General features: G+C 35.7%; 4 protein-coding genes across 12 annotated transcripts in view; 2 read left to right on the top strand and 2 right to left on the bottom strand.

Moving 5' to 3' along the window:
- LOC106167978 (uncharacterized) overlaps positions 1-15,117 on the bottom strand; it is a 41,676-nt gene extending 26,559 nt beyond the window's left edge. For 3 of the 7 annotated variants that reach the window (XR_015333347.1, XM_087007791.1, XM_087007808.1), the window contains exons 1-12: positions 15,002-15,117; positions 13,988-14,174; positions 12,209-12,241; positions 10,781-10,948; positions 10,208-10,333; positions 8,979-9,099; positions 8,638-8,806; positions 7,909-8,295; positions 7,339-7,419; positions 6,943-7,085; positions 6,440-6,574; positions 5,857-6,110 (exon numbers count right to left, since the gene is read on the bottom strand). Coding sequence is in view for 6 of the 7 variants with exons in the window: in XM_087007791.1 (XP_086863917.1) it covers positions 5,857-6,110; positions 6,440-6,574; positions 6,943-7,085; positions 7,339-7,419; positions 7,909-8,295; positions 8,638-8,806; positions 8,979-9,099; positions 10,208-10,333; positions 10,781-10,948; positions 12,209-12,241; positions 13,988-14,174; positions 15,002-15,075 (1,878 nt within the window). In the remaining variant the exon portion in view is untranslated. The remainder of the gene's footprint in view (positions 1-5,856; positions 6,111-6,439; positions 6,575-6,942; positions 7,086-7,338; positions 7,420-7,908; positions 8,296-8,637; positions 8,807-8,978; positions 9,100-10,207; positions 10,334-10,780; positions 10,949-12,208; positions 12,242-13,987; positions 14,175-15,001) is intronic. The other 4 variants (XM_087007803.1, XM_087007816.1, XM_087007824.1 and 1 more) reach the window with 4 other exon arrangements.
- On the top strand, positions 1,088-5,676 carry LOC106181070 (thyrostimulin beta-5 subunit). 2 transcript variants are annotated; one of them, XM_087007939.1, is made up of 3 exons: positions 1,088-1,314; positions 2,186-2,405; positions 4,888-5,676. In XM_087007939.1, the coding sequence occupies exons 2-3, from the start codon at positions 2,187-2,189 to the stop codon at positions 5,074-5,076; spliced, it is 408 nt and encodes a 135-aa protein (XP_086864065.1). In that variant the 5' UTR covers positions 1,088-1,314; position 2,186; the 3' UTR covers positions 5,077-5,676. The 2 variants fall into 2 exon arrangements, with proteins under 2 accessions (XP_086864065.1, XP_013420784.1); XM_013565330.3 differs by lacking the exon at positions 1,088-1,314 and having other exon boundaries at positions 1,780-2,405.
- Positions 15,118-15,250: 133 nt separating the features above from the next.
- Positions 15,251-16,895, top strand: LOC106181069 (DNA polymerase epsilon subunit 4). Its single transcript, XM_013565329.2, has 4 exons — positions 15,251-15,480; positions 15,932-16,016; positions 16,138-16,179; positions 16,423-16,895. The coding sequence occupies exons 1-4, from the start codon at positions 15,289-15,291 to the stop codon at positions 16,437-16,439; spliced, it is 336 nt and encodes a 111-aa protein (XP_013420783.2). The 5' UTR covers positions 15,251-15,288; the 3' UTR covers positions 16,440-16,895.
- LOC106181068 (uncharacterized) lies at positions 16,780-26,570 on the bottom strand. Of its 2 annotated transcripts, none has more exons than XM_013565327.2 (13): positions 26,394-26,570; positions 24,351-25,807; positions 21,391-21,496; positions 21,045-21,211; positions 20,257-20,308; positions 19,788-19,872; positions 19,408-19,476; positions 19,084-19,143; positions 18,851-18,898; positions 18,528-18,647; positions 18,115-18,216; positions 17,698-17,798; positions 16,780-17,505 (listed from the first exon to the last, which is right to left on the bottom strand). In XM_013565327.2, the coding sequence occupies exons 2-13, from the start codon at positions 25,792-25,794 to the stop codon at positions 17,352-17,354; spliced, it is 2,508 nt and encodes an 835-aa protein (XP_013420781.2). In that variant the 5' UTR covers positions 25,795-25,807; positions 26,394-26,570; the 3' UTR covers positions 16,780-17,351. The 2 variants fall into 2 exon arrangements, with proteins under 2 accessions (XP_013420781.2, XP_013420782.2); XM_013565328.2 differs by having other exon boundaries at positions 24,351-25,798; positions 26,394-26,522.
- Between the last annotated feature and the right edge of the window lie 681 nt (positions 26,571-27,251).

The following is a 27,251-nucleotide window of genomic DNA, read 5'->3' as shown; positions in this document are numbered from 1 at the left end:
ATATATATATATATATATATATATATATATATATATATATATATATATATATATATATATATATATATATATATATATACACAGTCTATATATATATATATATATATATACAGTCTATCATTTCTGTCACAAAGATATTTCAGATCAGGTAATTATAACCTCACTACATCAATTTGAAAATTATATATCAGCAAGTTAAAATATTTTCATAACATAGTTCAAGTGCATGTCTTTTTATATATTACATACCATTAATTTGTTTTCATCTAAAGTGCAATATTATATTCTACAGTCTAAGATAACACAAAAACAACACACTCCCACACCTACAAATACTAACACTGAAATAAAGTCCCTTTCTAATGTGCAAATCCTTGTTGGTGGTTCTATGTATAAACCACTGGAGTGAACACTAATACCACTTGGGAAATGTCACTGTTTGAATCACAATCAAAGTAAGCCTTCAAACTGTTAGACCAAACTTAACATTGCCAACAAGAGGTGGTATTAATAGGTTAAGAATACCACTCATCTCTTTAATAATTGTATTTTTGGATATGTTATCAACTGTGGAAAATGATCTCACTAATCTTAATCTGGATTATTGTGGCAGGCAAATAAATTGAAAGTTTATACTAAAGTGAAAAGGGTTTGTGTGTGTGTGTGTGCTTTTGGTGTACCAGCATAAGTGCATGAGAGAGAGTGTATGTGCATGCATATGTCTGTGGCAGAAAGAAAAAAATTAAATACAAAAGAGAGAGAGAAAATAACAAACAAGGGAAAATCAAAAGAAACGTTCATTTCTCACAAAATCCATGCAATGCACACTGATGATAAAAAAGCTGTAGCGAATAAGTCTAAGCTAGCCATTCATCACAGTTTGTCTTAATTCCCATATCTGTCACATTATGGCTCCAGTATAATGGCTGTTCATTAAAAGCTTCTCACCCTGAGCACTAAACTTAGGGCCTCTGGACGTGTCTCCCACATGCCAAACTAATCGCTTTAATCTCTGAAGTCTATTTGTGCAATCCACCCTCAGAAAGCTGTTAATTTATCAACTTTCTCCTGATATAGTCTGCCACCACACCTACTCTGGACCAAACCATGGCTGGTCAATAGATAAAAGATGGCTGATTTTTGCATCAATTTTTCAGGGAATCAATTTCTACCAGGGCAGGAAGTCACATACTGGAAGCCTTCTCTTCATGGTTCAACAAAAGGCAATAGTTTTTCTGTTTGACATTTAAATTTCACACTATAACCTTTTTCATGCACCAAGCCTGTAAGTTAGCTGAATTTTACAAGAAACAGGTAAGTAATACTACTTACTTTTAACTTAATATTGGCCTTATTTCATTTTTTTTTTTTTTTTGAAAAAGTAAAAAAAACAGATTATAAATTTACACCAAGGTCATATTAACTACCTTCACCCCACAAAAATCAAGCCTTTACTCTGCCATAAGCTAAAAAACTGCCAAGTTGATCTTTTTTTAATTACTGCTTTAGAACTCAACCATATTTCAAAGTCAAACAGATCTATCATATTTTTAATTATCATTAAACTAGGCTGTTATATTAATATCTGTTCATACCCAGACTAACTTAGAAGATATAGAGCCAGACTGCTCATCACTAAATTTGCAAAAATTTGCACCATTACGGTCATTTGGATTCACCTGGTTACAAGGTGAAGTCACTTTTCCCACTTTTCCCACATTAGGTCCCAGTGTGAACAGTAACATTGCTGAATCCAGGTATCTTTGGCTGTATGACAGTACACTCATTTTGTGTGTTTCTTTTTTGTTTCATTTATTAATTTTCTGAATCAAAAATGGGGAGGAGAGAGAGAAGAATACAACAACAAAGCTGGAACACGAAAATGCAAAATAGTATACTGCATACAAAACAAAATGACAACTAACAACAACATATACAGAGACAAATGACAACATAATTCAGGTTGATATCTGGACCAATTCCATGAACAGATAAGTCTTCTTTTCAAGCAATTTGTTTTCATTAGGCAGTTCATCAATCTTTTGGTTCAGGCATAACCGTTCATGTTATGAATTTTTAAACTCATACAAACAAACAAAAAAATACTGATAGATGATATCACAATATAAACAACCTTCTGTTATCTAAACAGCCAAGGACCAAACATCTCTATCCTACATTCCAGGATGATCTCCTTCCACTGCCTTCTAGTAGCTGTGTTAGTCCTGTGTGTTCCTATGAAGACGGTGATAGGATGTAATCCAGGGAATGTGCTATCCTGCCTAGAGACAGAATACACCTACACCATTAACAAACCTTACCAGGACCCAGACACTGGGGAGGAACTGCACTGTTATGATGAAGTCACAGTCTATGCTTGCTGTGGGAGATGTCAGTCATACGAAGTGAGTACACACACACACACATACACCAACACATGTGCACAAACACACCTTTGAACTGGTGCAAGAGAGAAAGAGGGAAATAGAGGTTGTGAACCAGAGTTATGGAACAAATACCATAGGTTTCAGTTATCGTCAGAAAAAATACAAGAATGAGTTTAAGAGAAAACTAGAGGATCAGAGAGGCGATACCGCCTCTGGATATTGTACCACCAGCTGGAGTAAGCACATTCGTAAGGACACCCCCCCAAAAAAAATAATAAAAAAAAATTGGACACCACCACCAGTCTTGTGCTTGACAAGCTCTATAAAATGCAATAAACAAGAGTTCTCAAAATATGCACAAAAAAAAAAAAAAAAAAAAAAAAAAAATCAAAAAAACATAACAGTTAAAATGGTCCAATCAAGGAGATGTTCAAATTGACCTATATTTTCCTAACACTGATCACTCCTGTGATTTTCTAGACAATAGGCCTATTGGTTTTCCTTGAAATGCATTATCAGTATTGCATATACCGGTATGCTGACAAAAGAGAAAACCTAGGGACAACACTGAGCAGATCTCTGCTAGTTTTGAAGATATGAAGGGCACGAAAATATGCAGAGTTCACTTTGTGGTAAAAAGGTAGGTCAAAGGTCAATTTCAAGGCCACAGTATATGACTTCCTATAAAGGTTCAATAGTAGCTATGGGCATTTCTTTACCAATGTTGGAGATATGAAGGCCAGGAAACATGCAAAGTGCAGTTCAACATAAATAGTAGGTCAAAGGTCAATTTCAAGGTCACAGTAAGATTGCCAGTTTATGACTTTCTATTCAAGTTCAATAGTAACTTTGGACCTATCTCTGCCAGTTTTCGAGATATAAGGGATAGAAAATTTGCAAAGTTCAGTTCATGTTGAAAAGTAGGTCAAAGGTCAATTTCTAGGTCACAATAAGAATGCCAGTATATGACTTCCTATTCATGTTTAACAGTAACTATGGGTGTATCTCTGCCAGTTTTGGAGATATAAGGGCTGGAAAATTTGCAAAGTTCAGTTCATGGTGAAAAGTAGGTCAAATGTCAATTTAAAGGTCACAGTTAGATTAACAGTATATAACTTCCTATTCAAGTTCAATAGTAACTATGGGCGTATCTTTGCCAGTTTTGGAGATATAAAGATCAGAAAACTTCAAAGTGCAGTTCATCATGAAATGTAGGTCAAAGGTCAATTTCAAGGTCACAGTTAGATTACCAGTATATGACTTCTTACTCAAGTTCAATAGTAACTATGGGCATATCTCTGCTAATTTTGGAATATTTATCATTTTCCCCACTGAATATTGCAATGTTGTAATTTTTGATATAGCGCAATGCCTAAACCATATCGAAAACAAAAAAATGGACACCACCTCCAGTATTGCACTTGACAAGTTCTACAAAATGCGATGAACAAAAGGTTTCTGGCATTTACCATTCCAGAATAAAAACAAGTTTTCAGTTTCGGGATCTAATGGCTGCTTCTCCCGTGAAAATGCACCGATTGACCCCAAACTCCCAAAGATGAAAGGAGTCCCCAATTGTAACCCCTCACTGTAACAGGAGAGCTTAGATCTGTATAGTTTCCAAAAAATAGCACAAACAAATATTTTTTTGCAGAAAATTCCCATTTTTTAGACAATTTTGGCTTGTTTGACCTTGAAAAAAAGGTCAAAAGTCAAATCCAAGGGCATATTTGGAATCTCCACATATGAGTTTCGGTCAGACTTCTGTAGTAATTTTTCCCATAATTCCTTTGGTTTGGGAGATATTTAGCCTTGAATTTTCAAAAATTTTGACAAGGGTGCGTTTCAACAAGTGTCACGCCCAGGCCAATGCACCGACAGAGATAAAAAAAACAGGGTGTTCAAGTTGAGATTATATGTGACCTAAATCCAAGAGATGGGGACACAGGTCCTGGCGGTCTAGGAGGAGAAGCGGTAACGGTGACTTGTTTCCGGCGCCCGACTGCGGAGCCGCAGGAGCCGGCGGAGCCGCAGGAGCCGGCGGAGCCGGCGGAGCTGTACGAGACGGGTCGGGACTAAAACCATGAGTACCGCCAGCGTATACGCTGGTGGTACTAATAATAACTATGCTGTAATTTAATGGAAATTAAATCAGCAAATAATAGCAATTGTCAAATATCATTGAATTCAAAAACCAATTTTAATTGAAGAGAAAATGTCAAAGGCATTTCAACTATTTAAAAATTTGTATCAGCTTCAGACCATACCATAATTTTCCAAAATCCATCCCATTCACTTTCACTATTGCTTTAGCTATTTTCCTCCTGGCAGCCTGGGCTATGTAGGTTTATCCCACTCTATGGTCATCAGTCACCATTACAATCAATTATGTTCAAATACCTTCCATTAATCCAAAGCTTAATGTGCCATATAAATTGTGGCCACATACAATTGATGTAGCTTTCCACCCAGTTAATAGATCTTCCATCTTCAATTTCAGTATGGAGAGATAGGAACGCCATTTAAGATTAGCGAGCATTATGTGTGCACGTACAAAACCAAGACGCCGCGCACTGTGACCTTGACCCACTGTCACCCTGACCACCCAGATCCTACCGCAGAGGTGTTTGATGCAACGTGTGAATGCAGAAAATGTTCTTCAGATGACACAAGCTGTGAGAATTCATAAGACTAAATCAAATATTTATGGGACCTAAGATACTGTATTCTATCCTAAGATCACCATAGACTACAGTTATTTAAGTTGGATACTACATATAATTATCTAATCTCATAACTATTTCTCCATAGCATTTGTATTTCATATAATAAGGGCACTAATCCAATGTGTTTAAGAATTAAAATCTCAAAAAAAAAAAAAAAAAGAAAAAAAACAGAATTCTGTATTATTCCTGGAAAACTTCACTGCACATATCAGGACTTCTTCTGTCTCCATGGATTACAGCAATTAAAATGTCCAAATGTCACAAAAAATGGCTTGACATTTCAACAAGCACACACTGTGGAACTTCATCAGAAATAAGCCAGAACAACACTGGTTCCTCCTTGAATAGTTTCATGTGGGGCTTTTGACAAACAACAAGTCAAATTTTTCTAAATGTCAAATGCTTAAATGTTATCATGGATTGAATGCAACTTGACAAATGAAAGAAATATTTTTTCTTTTCTCTCTTTAAACATGAAATAATTTAACCAAATTAGGTGACAATAAAGGCAATCAGTTCACACATACATAAATATTTGATAAAAGCATTAGTAAATAAAAAGCAGACCCTTTTTGCAAATTTGTCTTTCAATTGATGACATAAAATAATTTGAACCAAAATATTTCTGAAATCAAAAATACAAACAACACAGCTTTGCTGACATTACTGGTATGTGCTGGTAGATGTTAACACAACTGGGAAAACATAGGAAAACCGATGTCAACAAATTCACTTCAACTTGCCTTGGCTGGAGGCATCTCATACTTGGGGTATACTGGCTGAGGTTGGTAGGTGTGGAGAGGTGTGGGCTGCCTCCTAGGACTGGGAGGGTTTCTGCTAGGGGTAGGTGGCTGTCTACTGGGGTAGTCTGGGCTGATCTCCTTTTTCATCCTGTCCAATAGAGCCTGGTGCTTGTACAGCTCCATCTCCTGCTGCAGCTGAGTCATCTTACGGAGGTGTTCCTTCTGGAGGCGTTTCAGTTCCCTGTCCAGTTCATCTGAGAGAAAAATTGGGGGGAAATTCATTAGTTTATTTGTTCTTGCTTATTTAGGATAACCTATGGTCAAATTATTTTTGGAAACACTTGTTATTCTTGTTTATGTTATCACGGTTTAAGAGCAATGTAAAATTAATAAATCTGTCACTTAACATACAAAACAAAATAACAAAGGAAAGTAACAAAACTATTTGATTTTTGATTTGACAACCAAATCTTAGAAAGTTGAAAGTGCATTTATGACTAGGGTGTTTAGTTCTTCCAGACATATAAGGTCTTGTGCACATGCTGTTAAATATGTAAAACAAAAATAGTTGCCAGTATTTCACCTTCATCATCACTGTGCCTCTTTCTTCTCTGGCTGGCCAAGTTTTGTTGCTGTAGCAACAGGAGTTCACGCTGGAGTCGCTGATTTTCAAGGTCAAAAGCCAGCAGTTGCTCTGTTAGGCTATCATTGTCTTTTTCTACAACAAACATGCAGTTATTCTACTGGACCACAAACCACTTCCACATAATGACAATTCTAACATTTACCATGCAGTAAAACTGGAATTTAGTGAACACATATGATGCCATTACTGTTTTATATTCTGAGCATGCAGTTTTATATCTAATTGTTGAGTTGTCACACCATGACTATTCTGCTGCCAATGCAGTGCAGTAATATCCATGATGAGGTACATCATAAAAAAAAAATCATAAATGCTATGGCACGCAACAAAATTACAAAACAGGCAAAAATGCAACCATTAGTCAGGTTAGATCTACATGTGTATAATTACTAGTAGTAGTTGCAGAAACAGCAGCAGCTAATGAACAAAATAAAACTCACTTGGTTTGGTCTTTGGTTTACTGGCTTCTCTGCTGCGGGAGTGCTGTTCCTCCAGAGCCTGAGCCTCTGCCTGCATGTCAGCCATCTGAGCCAGAACTGCTGGGTCATTGCCACCACTCTGCAAGTAGGCCTGCCGCATAGCTCTGCAAAACAGACACTGTTTACTATGATAATGAACTCTACAGGCCTGTTATGTATCAAATATTGTTCTTAAAAATATTTTACAAAATTAAATATGACTCTGCATAATTTTGAATAAGAAAAAACATCAAATTTCAACGAATTACAGTTGACAGTAAGTAACAATAAAAAACAAGGGAATTAACATTGGTTAATGCCCTGTATATTATCATGACAGCAACAGGGAATTTGGATACTTTACCCACTCTCACGTACCCAATTTCTGCCATCAAAGAATTTCCATAATAAGGAATGTTGACAGGTTGGAACTTGTTACCTTGGCCCCGGGGACTGTACCTACAGCAGGTGGAACACATTTAGAATGAGGGCAGGATATGAAAAATATGTCACACTTTAAGATATATGTATTAAGCAAAGAAATCTAAAAAATGGCACCACTAAAGATCATCACTGTGAAAGATTTGTATACAATATACATACCAAAACTTGAAAATTATTTGCAAAGAACTAAATATATTTTTTATGAAAGGTAATTGCATTAAACCATTATAAGACTATAATTATTATAAGACAACAATAAGACATGCTGTCACAAGGCTGGCATTAGCAGGTAGGAAACAGAACACTTGGAATGCTGAACAGGAATCAAAATATAAAATCTAAAATCAAACAATGCAATCAAGCAAAAAGCAAATAACATGATAGGGGGGAACTTATTGATTCTGACAGACAAACAACAAACAAGACAAAATCATGCACAACCACAAAATGCAAACAGCAGGTTGTCAGTGAAAGCAAGAAGCTGAGAATGTATGCCCAGTGTACCATGCCATGGCCTTTGTGTTTTCTCTCTCTGTCTGTAACCTGTTCTCAATGGATTCTAGCCACAGCCTCAGCATGCTGGGCACCTGAGATCTGCTAGCATTGACACCAGCCTGTCTTTCCACTGTGACTGGTGGCGCCATTTGTGTGGCACCATGGCCATTAGCACCACCATGTACAGGATAATACCGTTGAAATAAAGAGTTCTCTTGTTGTTCCTCAGGTTGGTAATTTACTTGGAGCTGTTGAAGATAATGTTGGGACTGTTGCTGGGACTCCAGAAACTTCTGCTTGGAATCTGGATCCAGGTGATATAAAGATAAAGCTCCCTGTGGCACTAAGCTCTTACTGTAGAATACAGGATCTGCCTCCTCGTTTTCTACAATTTCACTACTTTGGGGGAAAGAAAAGCAAGAACACACTAGCTGCATGAAGGTTGACTGATAAATGCAGTGGAAGCTTGCTTCCTGTTTGACATCATACAAGCATATTTTGGACTGGGATCCATGTACTGACATAGGGGTGCACAAGAAAAGAAAAGCTGTGTTCATTAAACACAAGATCTACAAAAGCATTATGAGAGAGGATCTAATTAGCCACATTAAGCACATTTTACAAACAACATCTCAAATAATTTCTTTTCTGGAATGAAAGGGTTAAAGCTAGTGACAGATCATCCAAGTTTTTTTTAATCAATGATAAAAATAAATCAAACCCATACATAATACATACCCAGATTTATGTATTTCACTGAGCTGTCTTTTTAGTTCCTGGAGAGTTTTCTGATTTTTGTCTTCTTGAGCTTTCAGTTCACTTATCAATTTCTGTGTCATGTCAACTTGAGGAGCCTGAGGTCGGATGTTATTCTTCCTGCCCAATTCTTCCAACCTTCGCCTGATGTCTGAAAGAAGTCATGTATTGTATTGACAAATACATAGTATTACGTACACACACTAAAACAGGTAATAAATGTGTTTGAATCCTTACTTTTCTTTTTTTTCCTTTTGAATCAAGTTCAGTGTAAATTTTCAAAAAAAAATTTCTGCCTCTCTAGGACAGCATAAACTCCTTACCTTCTTTCTGTCTCTCTAAGTCACTGTTCCTTGCTTTAATGTCTGCCAGTTGTTTCCCATGATCTTCTGCCAGTAGACGTATCTGGCGCTGATGGGCATCACGCAAGTGGTTCCTAGGGCTCTACAGATATATCCAACTTATTTCAAACTGGGTAAAACACTAAATAAAGGCTTCACCATAGTAGCAAAAGGTAATGAATTTTGAATTTGAAACATGATTTCAAAACAAAACTTCAAATAAAGAATCCAACATTATTTTCTTACTGTTTCACAATTGAGTAATACCACAGTTCAGTGAGCATGCTTTAAAACACATATTTGAAAACCCATTCTCATTTGACATTTCTGCACATACATAGATTCAATATTTCTTACAATATGCAAACATAACATACGGTATATCACAAAATTATCACAGTGATCTTGACCATAATTAAACACAGAAATTTAGGACAATCATACTATACAAGTAGAAATGTGGAAAATTCTCCTAGAGTGAATTACCAGAGATATTTTAATATCTTAAAAGAATAATTATGTAACTCTAGAATAGATGATATGTGTGTGTGTGTGTGTGTGTGTGTGTGTGTGTGTGTGTGTGTGCGTGCGTGTGTGTGTGTGTGTGTGTGTGTGTGTGTGTGCCCATGCACACACAACTGCTTACACATACACACACAAAAAAAAAGTCATCCCACAATGCAAATATCAAAGATAAATAACAACAAGTGGTTCAAAAAAGTTTAAATGATGATGTTAATTAACTATCTAACAGTTAATGCTACATGCACACTAAACAGAAAATTATCTTAACACCAATATACTAGTGACCAGTCCTGGTATTATGTCAGACATATAAGTGCTTTGTACTTAGTGACTAAGGGACCGTTCATATGAAAAATCTATTTTCTAAAAATCTATATTATATTCGTGGTATCATGTGATCACTCCGAGTGCAGCTGAGAATTAATTACAACTTTGGAAGTAACTGGGTCGCGCTGCCAGTAATTACGCCGCGGGGTATTCAGGACACAGACCATGATCACAAGATACCGTGAATAGAAAATAGATTTTTAGAAAATAGATTTTTCATATGAACGGTCCCTGATATTCACACAGATAATGCAAACTGGTGCATTACAAGAACAGTTTTATAAAGAAGCAAGAACATATCCTCTACTGCAGAAGTGATTTGTTAGTAAGCCACCAGGTGTCAGCAGAGTACAACTTACATCATGCAGTGCATAGTTGGAAGGCGTGAAAGATGAACTTTGATTTATAGGGAAATGATTTAATCCCACCTCAAGCTGATTAATGTCTTCTTTTAATTTGTTTTCTTTCTCCCTCAACACTGCATACTGAAAAGAACAAAAGTAAACTCTCAAAAAATTTTCCAACTACAGATCATTAGTCAATAAAAATACAACTCAAATTCAGGTCTTTTTTCATCGAGCATTGTATCTCATACATTCTGTCTATACTTTTCTGTTTTGAGAGCTTAACACCTTAATAGCACAACAAATTAAGTAAGAAACACAGCACAGCATTGAATACTACAGCAGTTTCCACTCAATAACAAACTGTTCATTGTCTACCATATTTTTACTTTATTAAAGCAATGCATGGTAGAACTTCAATCCATACAGTAGGAAACAAAGCTGTGAAAGTAATTACATGGTAGGACCTCTCAAAGCTAAATGCTTACAGTAAGGTGTAACTCTTCACATAAATAGGCCTTTTCTGAAATCGTTTGGAAAATGATTTTTTCCTGAAATTTTTTAAAACAATATTTTATACTTTCCTACCTCCCTCTGCAGATCCCTGAGCTCTGTGGAAGGTTGTAACTGAGATAGTTTTGGAGACAGCTGATGTCTTTCTAGATACTCTAGGTCTCCTAGCAGCATCTTTTCTTCCAGATACTGAGAGGCACGCAACCTGGACCGTCTGTTCTTAAGATCCTGCAGCTCTTGTACCTTTGTTTACAAATGTCTGACATATGTTAATATCACTGACTTTACATATATCTGTTACAGAAACCAATTATAAAACATTTCATGCTTTTATTCTAGGAACACAAAAATTTTAAAGCTCCCACACTTTTTAGCTTTAAACATTGGAAAATCTTTTTAAATGTCTTCTCAAAGCAACATAAGCAAGACTTAAATACAGTATATATGCTATGAAGTGAATTTTAGACCCCATTCCCATTAGCACCATCAGTGTAAGTCTAGATCTACACAACTCCTGGAGGACTCTTGCTGAATGTAGTTAAATTTATCAGTGACAGGCCTCCTCTTGTTTCCAAAGTACTCTATATAATCACCAGCTTTTCTGTATTCTACTCAGTGCAATGAGGAGGCGTGTCAATCAGTTAAGCTGATTGCACTCAGTGATATTCCTTGCAGAGTTGGATCGATCTACGTAGATGAGATGGGGATGGGAATGAGGCCTTAAATAAGCTGTAAAACTGCAATTCTAAAATAATCCTTCTTTGATGTGCGGTAAAGAATAAGATGTTAATACCCAAACAGAAAAATATTACGGATAAAATAAATACCCAAAGATATCATTTTACAGAGCTTTCATTTAACTTTAACTAAATGGAGGATAATGGAACATGCTCTGACTATTTCACTTCTACTTATATCACAATTATAAATATTACGTTTTTTTAATGTTAATTGAAAAAAAAAACACTTTATTTCACATATAACTTGTTAAACTATGCAGACACATTATCAACTCAATGTTAATATGAACTACAATAATAAATTAACTCAATTCAATATAAAAGCAATTAGAAAGCATGCTCACTGACAGGCACACACTAATGTCAGCACAGATCACAAGAGTCAGTATACAAACATCAACACTGGAAGACACAATGAGCAAGCAAAAGGTGTGTTAGAAACATAAAGCAGATAAGATTCCTCAGTGCAGTGTTAACTTGACACACAAAGACTAGATCAAACATTAATCTTTTTCAAAATTGATTTTTAGATTCAACCATTTATCATCTATTTTTAGATATTTTGCGTAATTATATTCAACTATGCATTTGAAAATCCGCCAGATAAGTTAATGTAAATAACTAGATCAGTATGTCAACAGCTAGGTTAAGCAGGCATTAGATCAGTTATAGACACATCTTACTTGGGTCATTAAGTTAAGAAACACCAAACAAAAGAGTAAATTAAAGTGGGTGCGGGCTATGTATTGCTAGGTTAACTTACCTTTTGACTACTTAAAAATCCATCTGACTGGGGCTAAAACAAATCAGAAAAAATATAGAGATGTTCTTCATAAATATGATGTGGGAATTTTTGAAACGATGACTGATGAAACAGACATACTCATAAGGTGCTTTGATCAAAAATACTAAAGACTATATACTGCATTTACTTTGTATGAAATAAAACATATATATTTCTTTTTCTTGGCTGACATATGTTTGTCTATGTTTGAGGTGTTGATTTATATGTATCATGGCTATATTTAACTATGTCAACATCCTATCATAATTTTTTTAATGTTTCATTTTTAAAATCTTCATTTCAAATTTCTTTTTATTTATTTCCTTTTTTTCATTCAATCTGAAAGTGCATGCGATTGCTGATTAACTAAATTCTGTGTACATATACAGGTATAATGCTTATTGCACATTCTTTGTTCATATGAAAGTGTGCATGAAAGTGTCACTTGAAAAAAAATTAATACAATTAAAACAGATTTGATAGTAGAAGAGTATAACTATAGAGACAAAAAAAAAACAACTACTAACATATTCCATCCTTTTCATGAAAAAATTATAAGTAGTTTTTCAAAATATGACTCATTTAATATTTTCAACAATCTTGCAAGCAATTCAGTTGAACACCCAGAGCTGTTGCTATAAACAACTGATTGTAACCATGGTAACAATGTAACCAATAATTTAAGGTAAGCTTTGTTGGCAAACATGCGAATTAAAAGCAATCAATAAAAGCAAATCCATGTCTTATCTTGTGTTCAGAGATTGTGACCATTGCTTGACATTTCACTAACACTGGGCACAATTCACTGTGGAAGATTTTAATAGATATAAAAACCATATCAGCAAACTGCCTTCAGTTTACATATCTAAATGCCTGGAATGCAAGCAACACATGCATGTATCAACTATATCAACTTTTGAAATATCAAAATAGCTATACCAAATGTTTATAAGAAATTTGTTTTAACTATTAAAAAATTTATTTTCAATCTACATGGCATAATGAAAATACTATCAAACCGAAAGAGTGCTTGTCTCTTGTATGCAAGGTTGTGTGCTTTTATCTGTTCAAACCAAGATCCTATCATAAAATCGGCTCCTAGTGTCTCTACAAAAAGCACTCAGCATATTAACATAAAGGGTGAACCAGGGGGTTAAAACCTGATTATGTCAGACCTGGTTATCAATGATAATGATATGTGTCACAGGTGCTACAGCTCAGTCTCCGCTCTTCAGGGAAGAATTCAGGACCGCTCTTCAGGGAAGAATTCAGGACCCAACAAATCCATAATGACCAGGGATCATTGATAGTCAGTTTAACTTGTTTATCAAGGCTAACAGACTACAAACCAATCTTTAACCTTTAATCTTAAGTGACATTTTATCTTACTTCTATCTGGAAAAAGGCAACATTCACAGTCTTTGCTGACAGCATGGGTACCTTATCACCAAACTATATCAATGTAAACATCAATTTTGTCCATTAATTTGAGAAAAGTCCACATAACAATCTATACTCAACTAGGATGTTATTTACATCTGAATGTATACTGCATAAAAATGTCACCTCAGACTCTAGCGGTGGACAAGTGGGCCACCTACAAGACTTGCACACTCCCTGTTCATGCCAGTATGAATTCAAATCAAAAAGATGAATTATTTATATCCTTCATTTTCTTTGGCTAAAATAGCACAAATTTAAGGCATGCTACATGCACTAAGACAACAAAACAGTTAAATTATAAATATGAGTACTTACTCGTTCTTCCACATGTTGTTTTGGTCTCTTTTCTTCCTCAGCAGTTCTCATTCTCATCAGTTGCCGAGGATCTCCTATCACTCCACCAACACAGAATTTACTGCGATGTTTGGCCAGGAGAGTTCGAGACTTGAACATCATGTTACATTCACTACATCGTAACACTGGTTCACTTGCCATGTTGCAGCTGAAATGTTTATGACAGGCTTCAAATATACCTTCTACCTTTTGTGACTAGACACCCTTGATATCTTAATAAGCTACTGATGCATCTTGCATATAAAATCATTAGTAGTCTGCAATACAATGTGTTTGATGGGGATTTATGAAAGACATGACATGAAATTCTTAGCAATCTTGTAAATCAGCTTATCAGAATGGAAATTACAATGACATGTCAAATATTTAATCTATCCCAAATTGCAAAAAAAAAAAAAAAAAAAAATCAGAATACAAATTCAATATTTTTGTTATCAAATATTTAATCCAACCCAAACTGCGATAGAAACAATAAGAATACAAATTTAATATTTTGTTAAAGGGTTTTATTTATTCTTTTATAATTTGATAAATATATATTTCCCCTACATGGTATGTAAGTGCTTAATGTATTTTAGATTTTCAATGACGACAAAAGTTTTTATTCTCAATTCACATAAAAGATATTTTTCAAAACTCACCATTCAACAATATCAAAAGATTTAACTTATTACTTATATTAAACAGAGGCTTAGAAAGCCAAAGATCTCTGTTAGCAAAAAGAAAACTTCATGTTTTCCTATTCCTTCCAAAGGTTTTTTGTAAGTTTTTTTATCTGCAGACAGTCGGCATTCACGTAATGACCAGCCACAGGTTTCCTCAGACTTGACTTCAGTTCTGCGTGCCAAAGTGTTTCGACGTAAGACCTTAAACTGGGATTGAGAGAGGCAAAGAAACGAGACAGGCAATAATAATCTTTACATTTTCAATTTGTTTCTTCACTTCTTCAACAATACGAAAAATAGCCATACTTACCCTTTCAGCCTGAACGCTTGCACTATCAGCTGTCGATGTTTTATTTGTTTACACTGCCCGCCATCATGAAACATTCATTATATGAAGCTACTAGTTGGACGTGCTTTAGTTTACATATTAGGGATCCATAACAATATCAATTTAAAAGCGATAAAACATAAAACTATCGACAAGTATTCTAGCAAGTTAAGATACTCAAGGGGATATAACCACAAACAATCAAATTAAATATTATACGAAACTAATATATTATTTGAAACTAGCTCAACAGGTGCGTACTGTCAACAATGGCGGGAAGTGAAGAGGACTCGGAAATTTTAGAAAACACAGTTGACAAGGACAGCCAGCAAGAACAAAATGCTGATAGGTCAGGGCGTGTTGTAAAAATCCCTATGGCTAGAATAAAAAGTTTAATGAAATGGGATCCAGATGTTACCCTTGCCAGTCAAGAGGCGGTGGTTGCGATAGCCAAAGCAACGGTGGGTACACACATTTGACAATTCTAATGGAACACATTGACAAATGTAATGGAAATAGTAAAAGTAGACAGTAATAAGATTATTCTTTTAACTGACTTTCTATTGCCATAGTCAGGCTATTGTCAATCACGCAAAACATATTGGAGTGGTAACGGTAAGATACAGCGCTTAATGTGAAAAGACCAAAATATTTTCAATGTGTTTACTAGTAGAGCATCTTATACATGTACCATAAGTTCATAACTATAATTAGTTGTTTTTTTTTACTATTACTATGACTTCATGCTGGATCGAAACAGATTGTTTTGGACTTTATTTGAGAACTATGGACATCTTATCTTTGTTTAATTTTTTTATAATTATAGACGGTTCTTCTGCAGAAGCCATTCGTTTTCATTTATACTGCTTTGTAAAATTTGGAATAATTTATTAAACTTAGGTGATTTTTCAGGAATTATTTGTGGGAAATCTTGCCAAAGAAGCATACCTATATACAGCACAAGGCAAAAGGAAAACTGTACAGAAGAAAGATTTGGGTATGGCCTCTTTTCTTAAATGTATTTTAGTAATATGTTATTTAAATCATATGGTTAAACAGATGTTTGCACAGATTTAAATTTTCCAGCATACTGAATAACATTGTTTATTTATTTACAGAACAAGCAATAGACAGTGTTGATGGACTAGCTTTTCTAGAAGGTTAGTATCATTTTCAAGTTATGGTGAACAGAAAACTTATGGGGAATGATAGCAAAAATTATTTCTGGTGATGAAAGTGACAAACTGCTTGTACTTTGAATGCTATCGAGTCTTAAAACCACATGAAACAGTTTTAAACTACCTTGATACTAGAAATATTTGATTACCGCATTAAACTGAAGTCTCATTTCAGTTCAGTGTTCATCTGAATAATGAAAATTATCCCTACTTGATATATTTCAGGAGCTTTAGAATCATGACATCAGAATCTTCATTAAAAAGAAAAGAAAAACATTTGCAGTTCTTAATGGGTACATTGCGCCAAAAGAAAAGGCTATTCTCATTTGAAATGATGCTGTATTATAAGAGATCAAACAATTCTCAAAGAAGAGTCCCTAAAGTTTTTGCTGATTGCTGGACAAGGAGGACTTGTCACAGCTGATTTGATGCAGGTTGAGCAGGAAAATGGCATATAATGCACCATGGATAGATGAAAATGAGACAGATTCTTATTTTTTGTACCTTGTTTACTATTTTATAAAAGTCTCTGCGGTACAAATGTTTGTAAACAAACCAAAATTGTGTAAACAAAATTTCAACTGATTTTGCAAGATTATTATTGTGATTAGTTGACTTTGTAATGTGAATATAAAATCGAATGTTTTCATTAAAATCAAGGAACCAATTACAACCTGAAAATAAAAATGTGAGTAGTACACTACGCCCTTTTAATATGCAACATTAATTCATCTCTGGCTCGAGACGTGGTTATCAAGCAGTCCACCATATACCTTGAGTAGGATCAAACTTTTGATCTCCAAACAACAGCTTTATCCTTTCTGATATTTCACAGAGCCCCAGCTTGGCTCAACTGATCAAAATAATAATAATCTTTTTCATGTTCTAATTAACAGTATGCTTGCATAGAAACTGTGATATTCCCCTCTTCTGACTTGATATCTATTCAAAACCAATGAGCACTAACTTATGTCAGAGGTTGCATGATCTGCTGTAACAATCAAAAGTTAAATTTTCATGTTATACCTTTATAATTTCTAGGCGTGCATTTGAAAAATAGAGGCACATAAAAAATCACTTGTTTGCAGTGTCCAGTTTATGAAGGAAATGAAAAATGTTTCCAATGCTAAGCCGTGTAGTTAGGGTGTGTTGAGTTAGTGCTTTCTCTTGCGTTTTTTCTTCTTGTAAGTGTTCACATCCGGTTGCTGTGCCTGGTTGCTGTTCTGACTGCCACTTGGCTTGGGAACATCCCGGCCACCACTAGTCTTGTGAAACAAATGGTTCAAGAAGTCCTCCAATTCAGCTTCTCTGAAGTAAAACATGTATATTAGAAGTTCTGGCTGCCTGCAGTGATGTGTATCCAAGACATCATATACCAAGATTCTTGACATTTTATCAAATAAGGTATCAGCTAAAATAGCTTTCTTTCATTTTCTTTCTACTTTCATGTGATTCATTTTTTATGCAAACCATACATTACATGATAGATAATTATATTACCCTGTATTCCCCGCAGAGGCCGTCTGCTGTCTGTTGGCACCAGTCTGCAGTTTGTAGAACACGTGATGAGCATTAGCCTGAATGTGTTTAAAGTGGTCCATCTGAAAAGATGAAACTTCACAGTACAAGATGTGTTGGATAGGGAACATACACACAAACTTAGTTTGGTATTTGGTAAATGTAAAATGCCATTCCATGGTATAAAATTAAGATACAATTCCAAAACAGAAATATCTGTGATGCCACCTTATCTGTATATAGTACACTACCCCCTTCTCTTCAATCTATGTTCCGTGTTTAGTGCATATAATAATAACCTATAGGCCAGTTTGTGATTGTACAATTTGTCTCACATTTAGATTGTTATCTGGGGCTTTCAATATAACAAGAATGTAGAGTGAAAGGACACAGTAATACCTGGTGTGCAGCCCAGTCTGTGATGTTGTACACTGCACCTTCCATACATGCATAGTAATGCCATTTGAATCCTAACCAGGTAGTCTCGGCCCAAACATCACCCTGGAACAACATACACTTTAAATTAAGTAAAACTGATACATACACAAGCATTATAACTCGTAGAACTTCATGACATGCTTCCACTGTTGTCCTTAAGTTTTTAGCATCTTGCAAACATAAAGTCTTATTCACTATTTAATGTAGACACACTGTTACTGGACATCATAATGTTAAATCTGAATACTAAAAATTGAAGTCTTATTTTCTCATCAAAGTGGTACACAATCAACCGACTTCAGTAATATGTGTTTAACACTGAGTGGAGTGCAGTCAGTCTTCCTCCTTTAAAGAGTGGTGTGTAACAAACCTACCTCTTTGACAGAGTGGTGTGCCTGGCATCTATCACAATAACGAGCACTATACCACGGACGGTTCACAGGGTAGCGACGATGCTTGCCTCCGCAGTGATCACAGCGCATCAAATTGGCGGCCTAATGAAATAATACAGAACATTTTAAGTGGGCACATTTCAAATATCAAGTGTAAGTTCAATGTCCGTTATTTTATATTTATTTATTATGATTTTTTTTTGTTTGTTAAAAACCCATGCTCATGTATAAATTCAAGTAAACCCTTATAGACACTTACATCCTGGAATTACTGAAACACATCTACTACAGAATTTTCTACTCACCTCTTCCATTTTTTCATGCAACTTGGACAACAGATCAGTGAATTCTTTCTGTAAAATTAAATAAATTATTACTTCTGAGATTATTCTCTGTTCAAAAATCATTTTGGCTGACAAAAGTACTAGTTCTTTTATTGTCATAAACCTTTTTCTTTTTTTCACTGTTGTTATTCTATAGTATTTCTTCTTGCAACAGTCATCAATTTCAGTTCTTAAATCCTGTATAAACACCCTACCATTGCAGCCTCCATCTCTTTGGACTTTATAGTCTGGTCGTTGTAGGCCTTTCTTCTTTCCTAGTAAATATGACCAAAATAATGTGCTTATAGAATCTTATTGACACCAGAGATATTCAGAATGGATGGAAGGGCATTCCTTTAGGCAGGTTCTGATGTGTTGATGCAGGTATGAGTGCTTAATTTATACACTGGTTTTGGTTTCCATTACATGTTAAGATGATAATGTAAAAAAGGCAAACACCAACAAATGCAAAATACAACCAAGACTGTAATCCATCTATTAACCTTTTAATAGTTATTTAACCAAATTAAATTTTTTACCGGTTCTCCTATAATCTCAAAAGCATGTCCCAGTATCTTGAAAGCTTCCTCTGCACCTAGTTGTTTGTTCTGAAATAAAATCATGGCTATCAGACAGCTCTTCCAATATAAAACGCCATTTCTCTAACTGAAACAAACTAAAAACTTCAATAAAATGTTAATCATCATAAACATGATAAATAAATCTTTACCATTTTTTTTTCTGGTAGTTGACATATTTCAACTAGAAACACAAATCACTAGAAATCTAACCTGCTGTTTTGGGTTCCTTTTTAAAATAGTCCAAAGATCAAATTTAAAAAGACTGGGATAAAACTGAAAAATAGTCTACACATTAGCAACTGTAAACTGTTTTAAGTATAAATCCAATGAAACTGTACCTTGTCTGGATGAACTAGTATTGCCTGCCGTTTGTAGTATTTTTTCACTTCATCATCAGACACATCTGAGCGTAAACCTAAAATACTAATAAAAAATAGAGCATTAACTTAAAACACTAATAAAATATCTTTCTTTGAAAACATATCCACAACACTACACCAAACTTACTTTTTACATTTTTTTTTTTGGGGGGGGGGGGGGGGGGAGGAGAGAATGCTCCATACTGGCTACTCGCAAATTGCAAATGTGAAGAATAATTTATTGTGAATGCTAAAACAGATAATTGGCAAGTAAAAATCCCTCCAAAGAAAAAACTCACTGAACTCCATAAATCCATAGCAATTACAATCAAAACACTTTGAGTTCTACTACTGTTGCAATTAACACAACTTCACCAATTCACAGTCCCACCTCACACAACCATGTGTAACCAATCTTCACAAGAAATATACTGCTAAAATTGTTTACCTGTATGGATCCTTCCCTTTGCAAGCTAAAAGTCTTTTCATTGCTTCTTCACCTGAAATTTCATTTCCCACAATCACATCATTAGAGACATAAAACCACACATGAAAGCTATATTGAACAGTGTGCAAAACTTATTACTACTTTTATTAATTTAATCATTATTTATTTATTTTATATCTATTTATTCATTTTTTTATACTGACCAAGTTGGGCAAATGGGAGTGGTATGCATGAAAATGATAACCAAAAGAATAAGTCAAACTTGACATGTAGGTCTGCTTAAACATTTGCCAGAAGAAAACTGCATTAGGATGTGGCTTATCTGCATTCTGTGTGGAATGTGAGCAAAGGTTTTGGTCAGAGTGACGATTAGGGTAGGTTGTGGGTTATTGTCCTACACTGGTTTGCTATGGTTTATTTTCTTTCAAATCCTAATTTTACTGCACTTACTAATGAGCTTTCAAACCTCTATCACATTATTAGGCAATCGGATTGCATCAATAAGTTCACTTGTTGCTACTTAACAAGTGACACCCATGTCTGTTTGAACACAACCCCCTCCCCTTTCCAACACTGCCAATATTTTGCAGGCACTTGGTCAATGCTGAGTATAAAATGGAAACATGTAAATTAAGTTAAAATATTTGCCATTTTGTTAGTACACAGCCTTTTCTTAAATTATCAGCCTAAATATGAAAACCATAATGATCTATACTAAGAGATACTGAACTGAAAATAACCATCCTCCTGAAGGCAGTATAACCTCCAGGTGTACATAAATAGCTCACCTGTGGTTGGCAGCTGTATGTTTTCTTCCAGGCCAATGTGTGTATGGGACTGTGATGTTCCATCCTGCCCTCGGCCCCACCATTTCCAACGTTTCTTTACTTTATTTGTCACAAATGTCCAAATGCAAGTATAGACAACTGACACGTAGAATGAGACATTACTAACTCTGAAATTAAATCATTAAGATTTGTGTATTTTGAAAATATTCTATTTGATTACCATGTCTATCCTCCTTCATCCAACATCATATTGGTGAACTTATCACGTTCCAAATTATGGAAAACAATTTTTTTTTAATATGTAGAAGTTGTAGTAAAACTAAGTATTTGTAGAGGCGATACTTACATGAGCCAGACCAGTCTAAATAGCACCATGAGGGCAACCAGCACCCAAAGCAAGGCTTCTGTCACAGCCCATTTCCCAAGCTCAAAACCTTTGCCTAGCCAGTCACCTGAAATATATAACACACCACAGATCACAACCTTTCCCTGGCCAATCACCTGAAATATAACATAGCACAGATCACTACCTTTCCCTGGCCAGTCACCTGAAATATAACATAGCATAGATCACAATCTTTACTTAGCCAGTTACCTGAAATATAACACCTCATACTTTCCACAGATCACAACCTTTCCCCAGCCAGTCACTTGAAAAATAACATTTCATAGATCACAACCTTTCCCCAGCCAGTCCCCTCAAATATAATAATTTACCACAGATATAAACCCTGTACTTCAGACTTTCTTAGGCAAATTTGATAATTATCAGGATATTCAATCTGCTCAAACCTCTAATGTTTACCATATCGGAACCTGTCCATCAAACCCTTTGTCACCACAGCAACAAGACCACAAGCCATATTCATGGTTGTGAGATACACATACACATAGATATTTCCAGATACCACCTAGGGCTCAGTAAACTGGTCAGATGTATACAAACACAATCTGGGAGATTTCAATTATATTAAAACAAAAGAACAAGAGTCAGAGTCTGATAAATGTGCATGGAAATGTGAAAAATGAAGAAACTGGCAAATTTAAGAACTGATGCTGAAGGCGGCCATATGAAGACACCATAGACATTAGTAGACTTACAAAGAAAACAAGCATAGTTTATGCTTATACTGGATTTCTCATTTTGTATTATTTAAGGATCCTGAATATCAACATGCAACAAATAACAATGCCTAAATAAGGATATTATAATGCTGAATATTTCCAAGTAGGTCAAATACTTATTAGGTTCATCAACTACCCAAAAAAGCACATCCTTTTAACATTTTAGCATATACATGTGCTAATTCAAAAGAAAAGATATATCTCCTAATTATCTCTCAAACATGACCACATCACAACTAATAATCTATAAAAGGTTCACTTACTGAAAAAAAAAATGGTTTTCAAAATCGGCATATACTGAAATCCTTCTCTATCTACAGCTAAAGGCATCATGTTATCAGCCCCATCTAGAAGGTAACTGAAATCCTTCTCTATCTATAGCAAAAGAAAAACCATGTTATCATCCTCATCTAACAGGCCTCACAAAGTCACTTATAACCAAAATTATTATGGGGCATGGACAAGGCTACCAGTCAAACAACACAGGCCAGGGGTGGAGCTACATGTACACTCATAACCAGTGAGCATACATGCATAAATACAAAAAAAATTTTTTTTTTTTTTTGATAGAAATATAAAGGAATGTATATGATTAATGCCAAGAGACCCATTTTAAACAAGAAGTGACTTTTTCTTGTCCTGCTCAATAGTAGATTACTGTATAAATGTTCTTGCATTACAGCCATAAGCAAAGGGGGCCAACCAACTCCCCAACCCTCCCCCCCCCCCCCCCCCCCCCCACCTCCACAGCTGCCAAGTTAAAAACTCAATACAAAAAGTAGGGAATTTTAGCCTAGCTATGCACCTGAAGGCATTTATCATCTTCAAACATTTTAATATGGTAGCGATTTTTTAAAAACTTTCTTTAACAACTATGAATCCAATATCAAAGTATCATTTTAATACTTACTTAATACTACACAAATGATTTCAACACAAATTTGCAAACAATGAAAAGCTATACAAATCCTACAGATATCCATCCAAGTATTTAACATCTGACATGTTGCCTCACTGCTATAGGAACAATCCTGCAAATTAACCATAACACCTGCACCAGCAGCCTTAAAGATGTGGGACATCAGTCGTTTTGTAGAACTCTTTATCAACCTCTGATATACACTGATATAACCTCCTACAGCAGGCAAATATGTGTTAATAGTGTGTGCGTCCTCATTTACCCAGCCCGCTGCAGGGTATCCAAGCCCAACTTCCTCCCCATCTACCTTGGCAGTGTTAAATTCCTAGTACTCTCTATAGTGGTAATAATGAATAGAGAAAAATAGGCCTTTTTTCCGCGCACCCTTTATCTGTCCATACCTCCCTGTCTGCCCCATGATGCAACTAGACACAGAGGATTTCATATCAACAGAGAAGAAACTTTAACATCTTTTGCCTAGTATTCATATCAAAATAAAACGATCAGTAAATATGACCTAGAAAGTTAAAAGGGAAGGTACAAAACACTGTAACTGTCCATAGGACATGTCCCCTAAGTAAATCCCATATGAAAAGACATCATATATATAATATATTTCTCCTGGAAATGCACTTAAAGCCAGGAGAGACTAAAAATTGTGCTCATGTTCCTTATCAAAGAAGGCACTCCAATTTAAAACCAAACATACATATACACACATATTTATTTCAGATATTGATGTCTTAAGTATCTTCAAACTTGTAAGTGTACTATTCAGCTATTACGTGATATTAGTCTAATCAAGTGAAAATAAACCAACTCCATGTGACACAGCTTTGGTCTTCCTCTTCCTCTTCCTCAATTAGCTACTAATTACCAGATATGAAAATACTTATGATCACTGTGCAGTGTCCTAGCCTGATGCAGGAAAACATGTTTACAGGATGCTCCTACAGAGTTTATATTAACTAATCACATATCTACCTAAACATGATAATTCATCTAAAAAAGAGCTATAAAAAATAATAGAGTTTTGGTTCCACATAATGGCAACTAGAACATTAAATCAGTAAACGCAAAACACTATACCTACCTGTCAAGAACTGATTCAAAGAAAATACTCAAATGTAGATAACGATAACAAAATATTCTATAATTTTCCATAACCAAATTATAAAGTGTTTAGCATTTGGTTCAAATTTACTACATTTAAATAAAAAAATATGTTTTCACACATCTGCTAATGTTAAAATCATTCTCACCTATAGGATTGTGCTCCTTCTTCTGCTTTCTATTTTTACGACCAGTATTTTCATTGTTAACATTATTTTTTGAGCTTGTCCCACTTTTCCTAGACCCCCCACCAGTGCGAGTAGTCTCACTAGGAGAGGAAGACTCAGTCTCGTTGTAGCTGGTGGATGCATTCTTCTGCTTCTTGGAATCTGACCAGTTGCGCAGATCATTATTTATATAAGTAGAACTTGTCTTAGGTCCATGACCTGTTGAAGGTGTAGTGGAAGCCCTATTGTTGAGGAGAGTCTCCTCTTTATCAATGGAATTAACAGACACCGAGGAGTTCTGTTTACCACGACCCTGTCTTTCTTCTTTCTTATCTTTACCAGCTGGTCTCTTACTCTTGCCCCCTGTATCCCTCTGATCTTCCTTAGTGCCTGTGTCAGTCCTCCCATTCTGAAACGGTTTCCCCAGGGTGATATCATCCAAGCCACTGGTTGTGCTGGCCTGGCTGCTGCTGCTCCCTTTACGACTGCTAGACACACTATCAGTGGCCACCTCCTTCACCAGGGATGGGGGCACCTGAAAGCTGTCTAGGCCATACTTAGAGTCAGGGCTGGGAGCACTTTTGTTATCAACTGACCCTACTTTAAATTTGGTGGTAGGGAAGAAAGGGCGTGGCTTGGCCCGTCTGAACCCTGGAGGAGGCACTGAGGGCTCTGTGTCTCTGGCTGGTGTCATGACTGGTTCACTACGCCGATGTTTTAGCGGTGCTGGCCCTGGTGCTTTGTTTTTGGCCACATCAGAATAGGTAGGTTTTGTACTGGAGTGAGTTGGAGAGCCTGCAGAGGCCACCGGGGACATCCTGCCTAAACCATCACTGCCTAGGATGGGTGAGGTACCAAATGGGTCATATGTACTCCTAGGTTGTTGTGATGTTGCAGCAGCAGTAGCATTCCATTGATGCAAGGCACTAGCGTACAAGTCTCTGCCCTCCTGCACCGCATCAGGCAAGAAATCTGTTCCTGAGCCCAAGCCATCTAATGTGCCATAGAAACCATAGAAACCTTGGTCACTGGATACCTCTGGCATGGCCTCACTGTGGCTGGTTTGGCTTAGAGAAGCCAAAAAGTCCTCATAGCTTGCGAAATTGGAAGGAGAAGCAGTGTTGGCAGCTTGATTAAAACTGTCATTTTGAGAAAGAAAGTCCCAATCCAGCCCACCACTGGCAGTAAAACCAAAGTTCCCCCTCGGGCTGTCATCAGTCACTGTGGACCAGGACTGATAATTCTCAGGCAAACCTTCCTGGGGGTTAGCTGGGGTATTGCATGGAGCACTAAAGTCATAATTTGGACCATTTCTGGCAAGTTCTTTCAAAATTTCTTCAAATCCTGGCACTGTGGGTACAGGTTCAGATTCAGTGGGCACAGGGAATGTGTTGGCCCTCCTTCGATCACCTGGCTTGTGATCCATCACTCTGAAAATACTAACAGATATCACAATATTATATAACACTTAATCTGTATTTCCACACAGGACTAGCAACAATTACCACAACAGTATATGAAACCAATAATATTCAGATGCCGTCACAATGGTTTAAATGTGCCTTGTGGTTACTGTTAGCTGTTGACAACTAGATGGATATCTCTCATAAGTTAATAAGTTTCTCATGCACACATTTATATATATAGTAAAACATTTATTATCATTTCATTAACTATACAGAAAATATGATAGCTGACGTATTTTTCAGAATTTTTATTTTCAAACATGACACTCTTCTCAGTAATATTTTTATGTTCACTGCAAACTACAGCAAGGCATAAAATAGACATAAAAGTGTTATCTTCTAATAAAATCAACTTATCCACTTGGGACCAACTTTACGAACTTGTCGTAGACAAGTTGTTCAACTTTCGACTTTATCGGCAATGCAGCGTCTGGTGTTGGTCTAGATAAGCATGTCCACTTTTTAGTGAACATATTTTCAAACAAACATTCACCATTGTATATTTTCTTTCTTAACTTAAAAAAACAAAAGAATACAACCGTCAAAATATGAGATTTACCTTTTCCTTCACGCTTCCTCGCGTACTGCCTGAGCAGCCATTTTGAGATCTCGTATTATCTCGTTTACCCCGTGAAAATAATTTGGCAGTTTTTATGACTTAGACCTACGATATTCTACAAACAGTGAAAATTTCTACGACAATACATTTGCATTGTAAATTCAATACAGGAATTACCCCCGGTTTTATGAGACACTATGATGTGCAACCAAATTTCATCTTTTAAAGGCTAGACTACAGTAAAAAAAATTACTTCCTGTAAAATGCATGTAGGCCTACTCCAGTAGACAAATTTGTCCGTTCGAAGTGAAAATGCAATGAATAAATAATAGTCCCCTACCGTTTACTCGGTTTACTTCCTTTGAATTTTGTCTTAGTGGCCAGAAAGATGAAAAATGTGTTAAAATAGACCTACTTGAGTTTGAAACTGAATTAAAAGTTTTCGTTCTGAAGTTGTAGAATAAAATGAGCTGATGCTTCATTTTTGTAGCTCTAACAGACCACGATATGGTGAGCTTGCACATTATAAATACACAAGAGAAGCCTTAAATACATCCTACTAAACACATTCTTTTCAAACCCATAACTATGTTATTATTTATGTACTTTTTTTATTCATGTTTTATGTCTTATTTTATTTATTTATCTTTTACCTTTTTTAGAGAAATAGCCTTGGGCCTATATTTGTGTGGACGTAGGCTACATGTATTTAGACCTACTGGTATAATGCCTTAGAGGTTAAAAAAAAAAAACATTTATTTGGAGATTCTGCAAATAATAGAATTTACTCTCCTCCAAGTCTAGGACTAAAGAATATTGAGTCCAAATGAAAATGCCAACACTGCTGCTCCTTCCATT

This window comes from Lingula anatina, chromosome 1 (genome assembly GCF_051362555.1).
Source record: "Lingula anatina isolate TDL-2025a chromosome 1, LinAna3.0, whole genome shotgun sequence".
Lineage (NCBI taxonomy): Eukaryota > Metazoa > Brachiopoda > Lingulata > Lingulida > Lingulidae > Lingula > Lingula anatina.
This window is presented reverse-complemented; position numbering and strand designations above follow the sequence as displayed.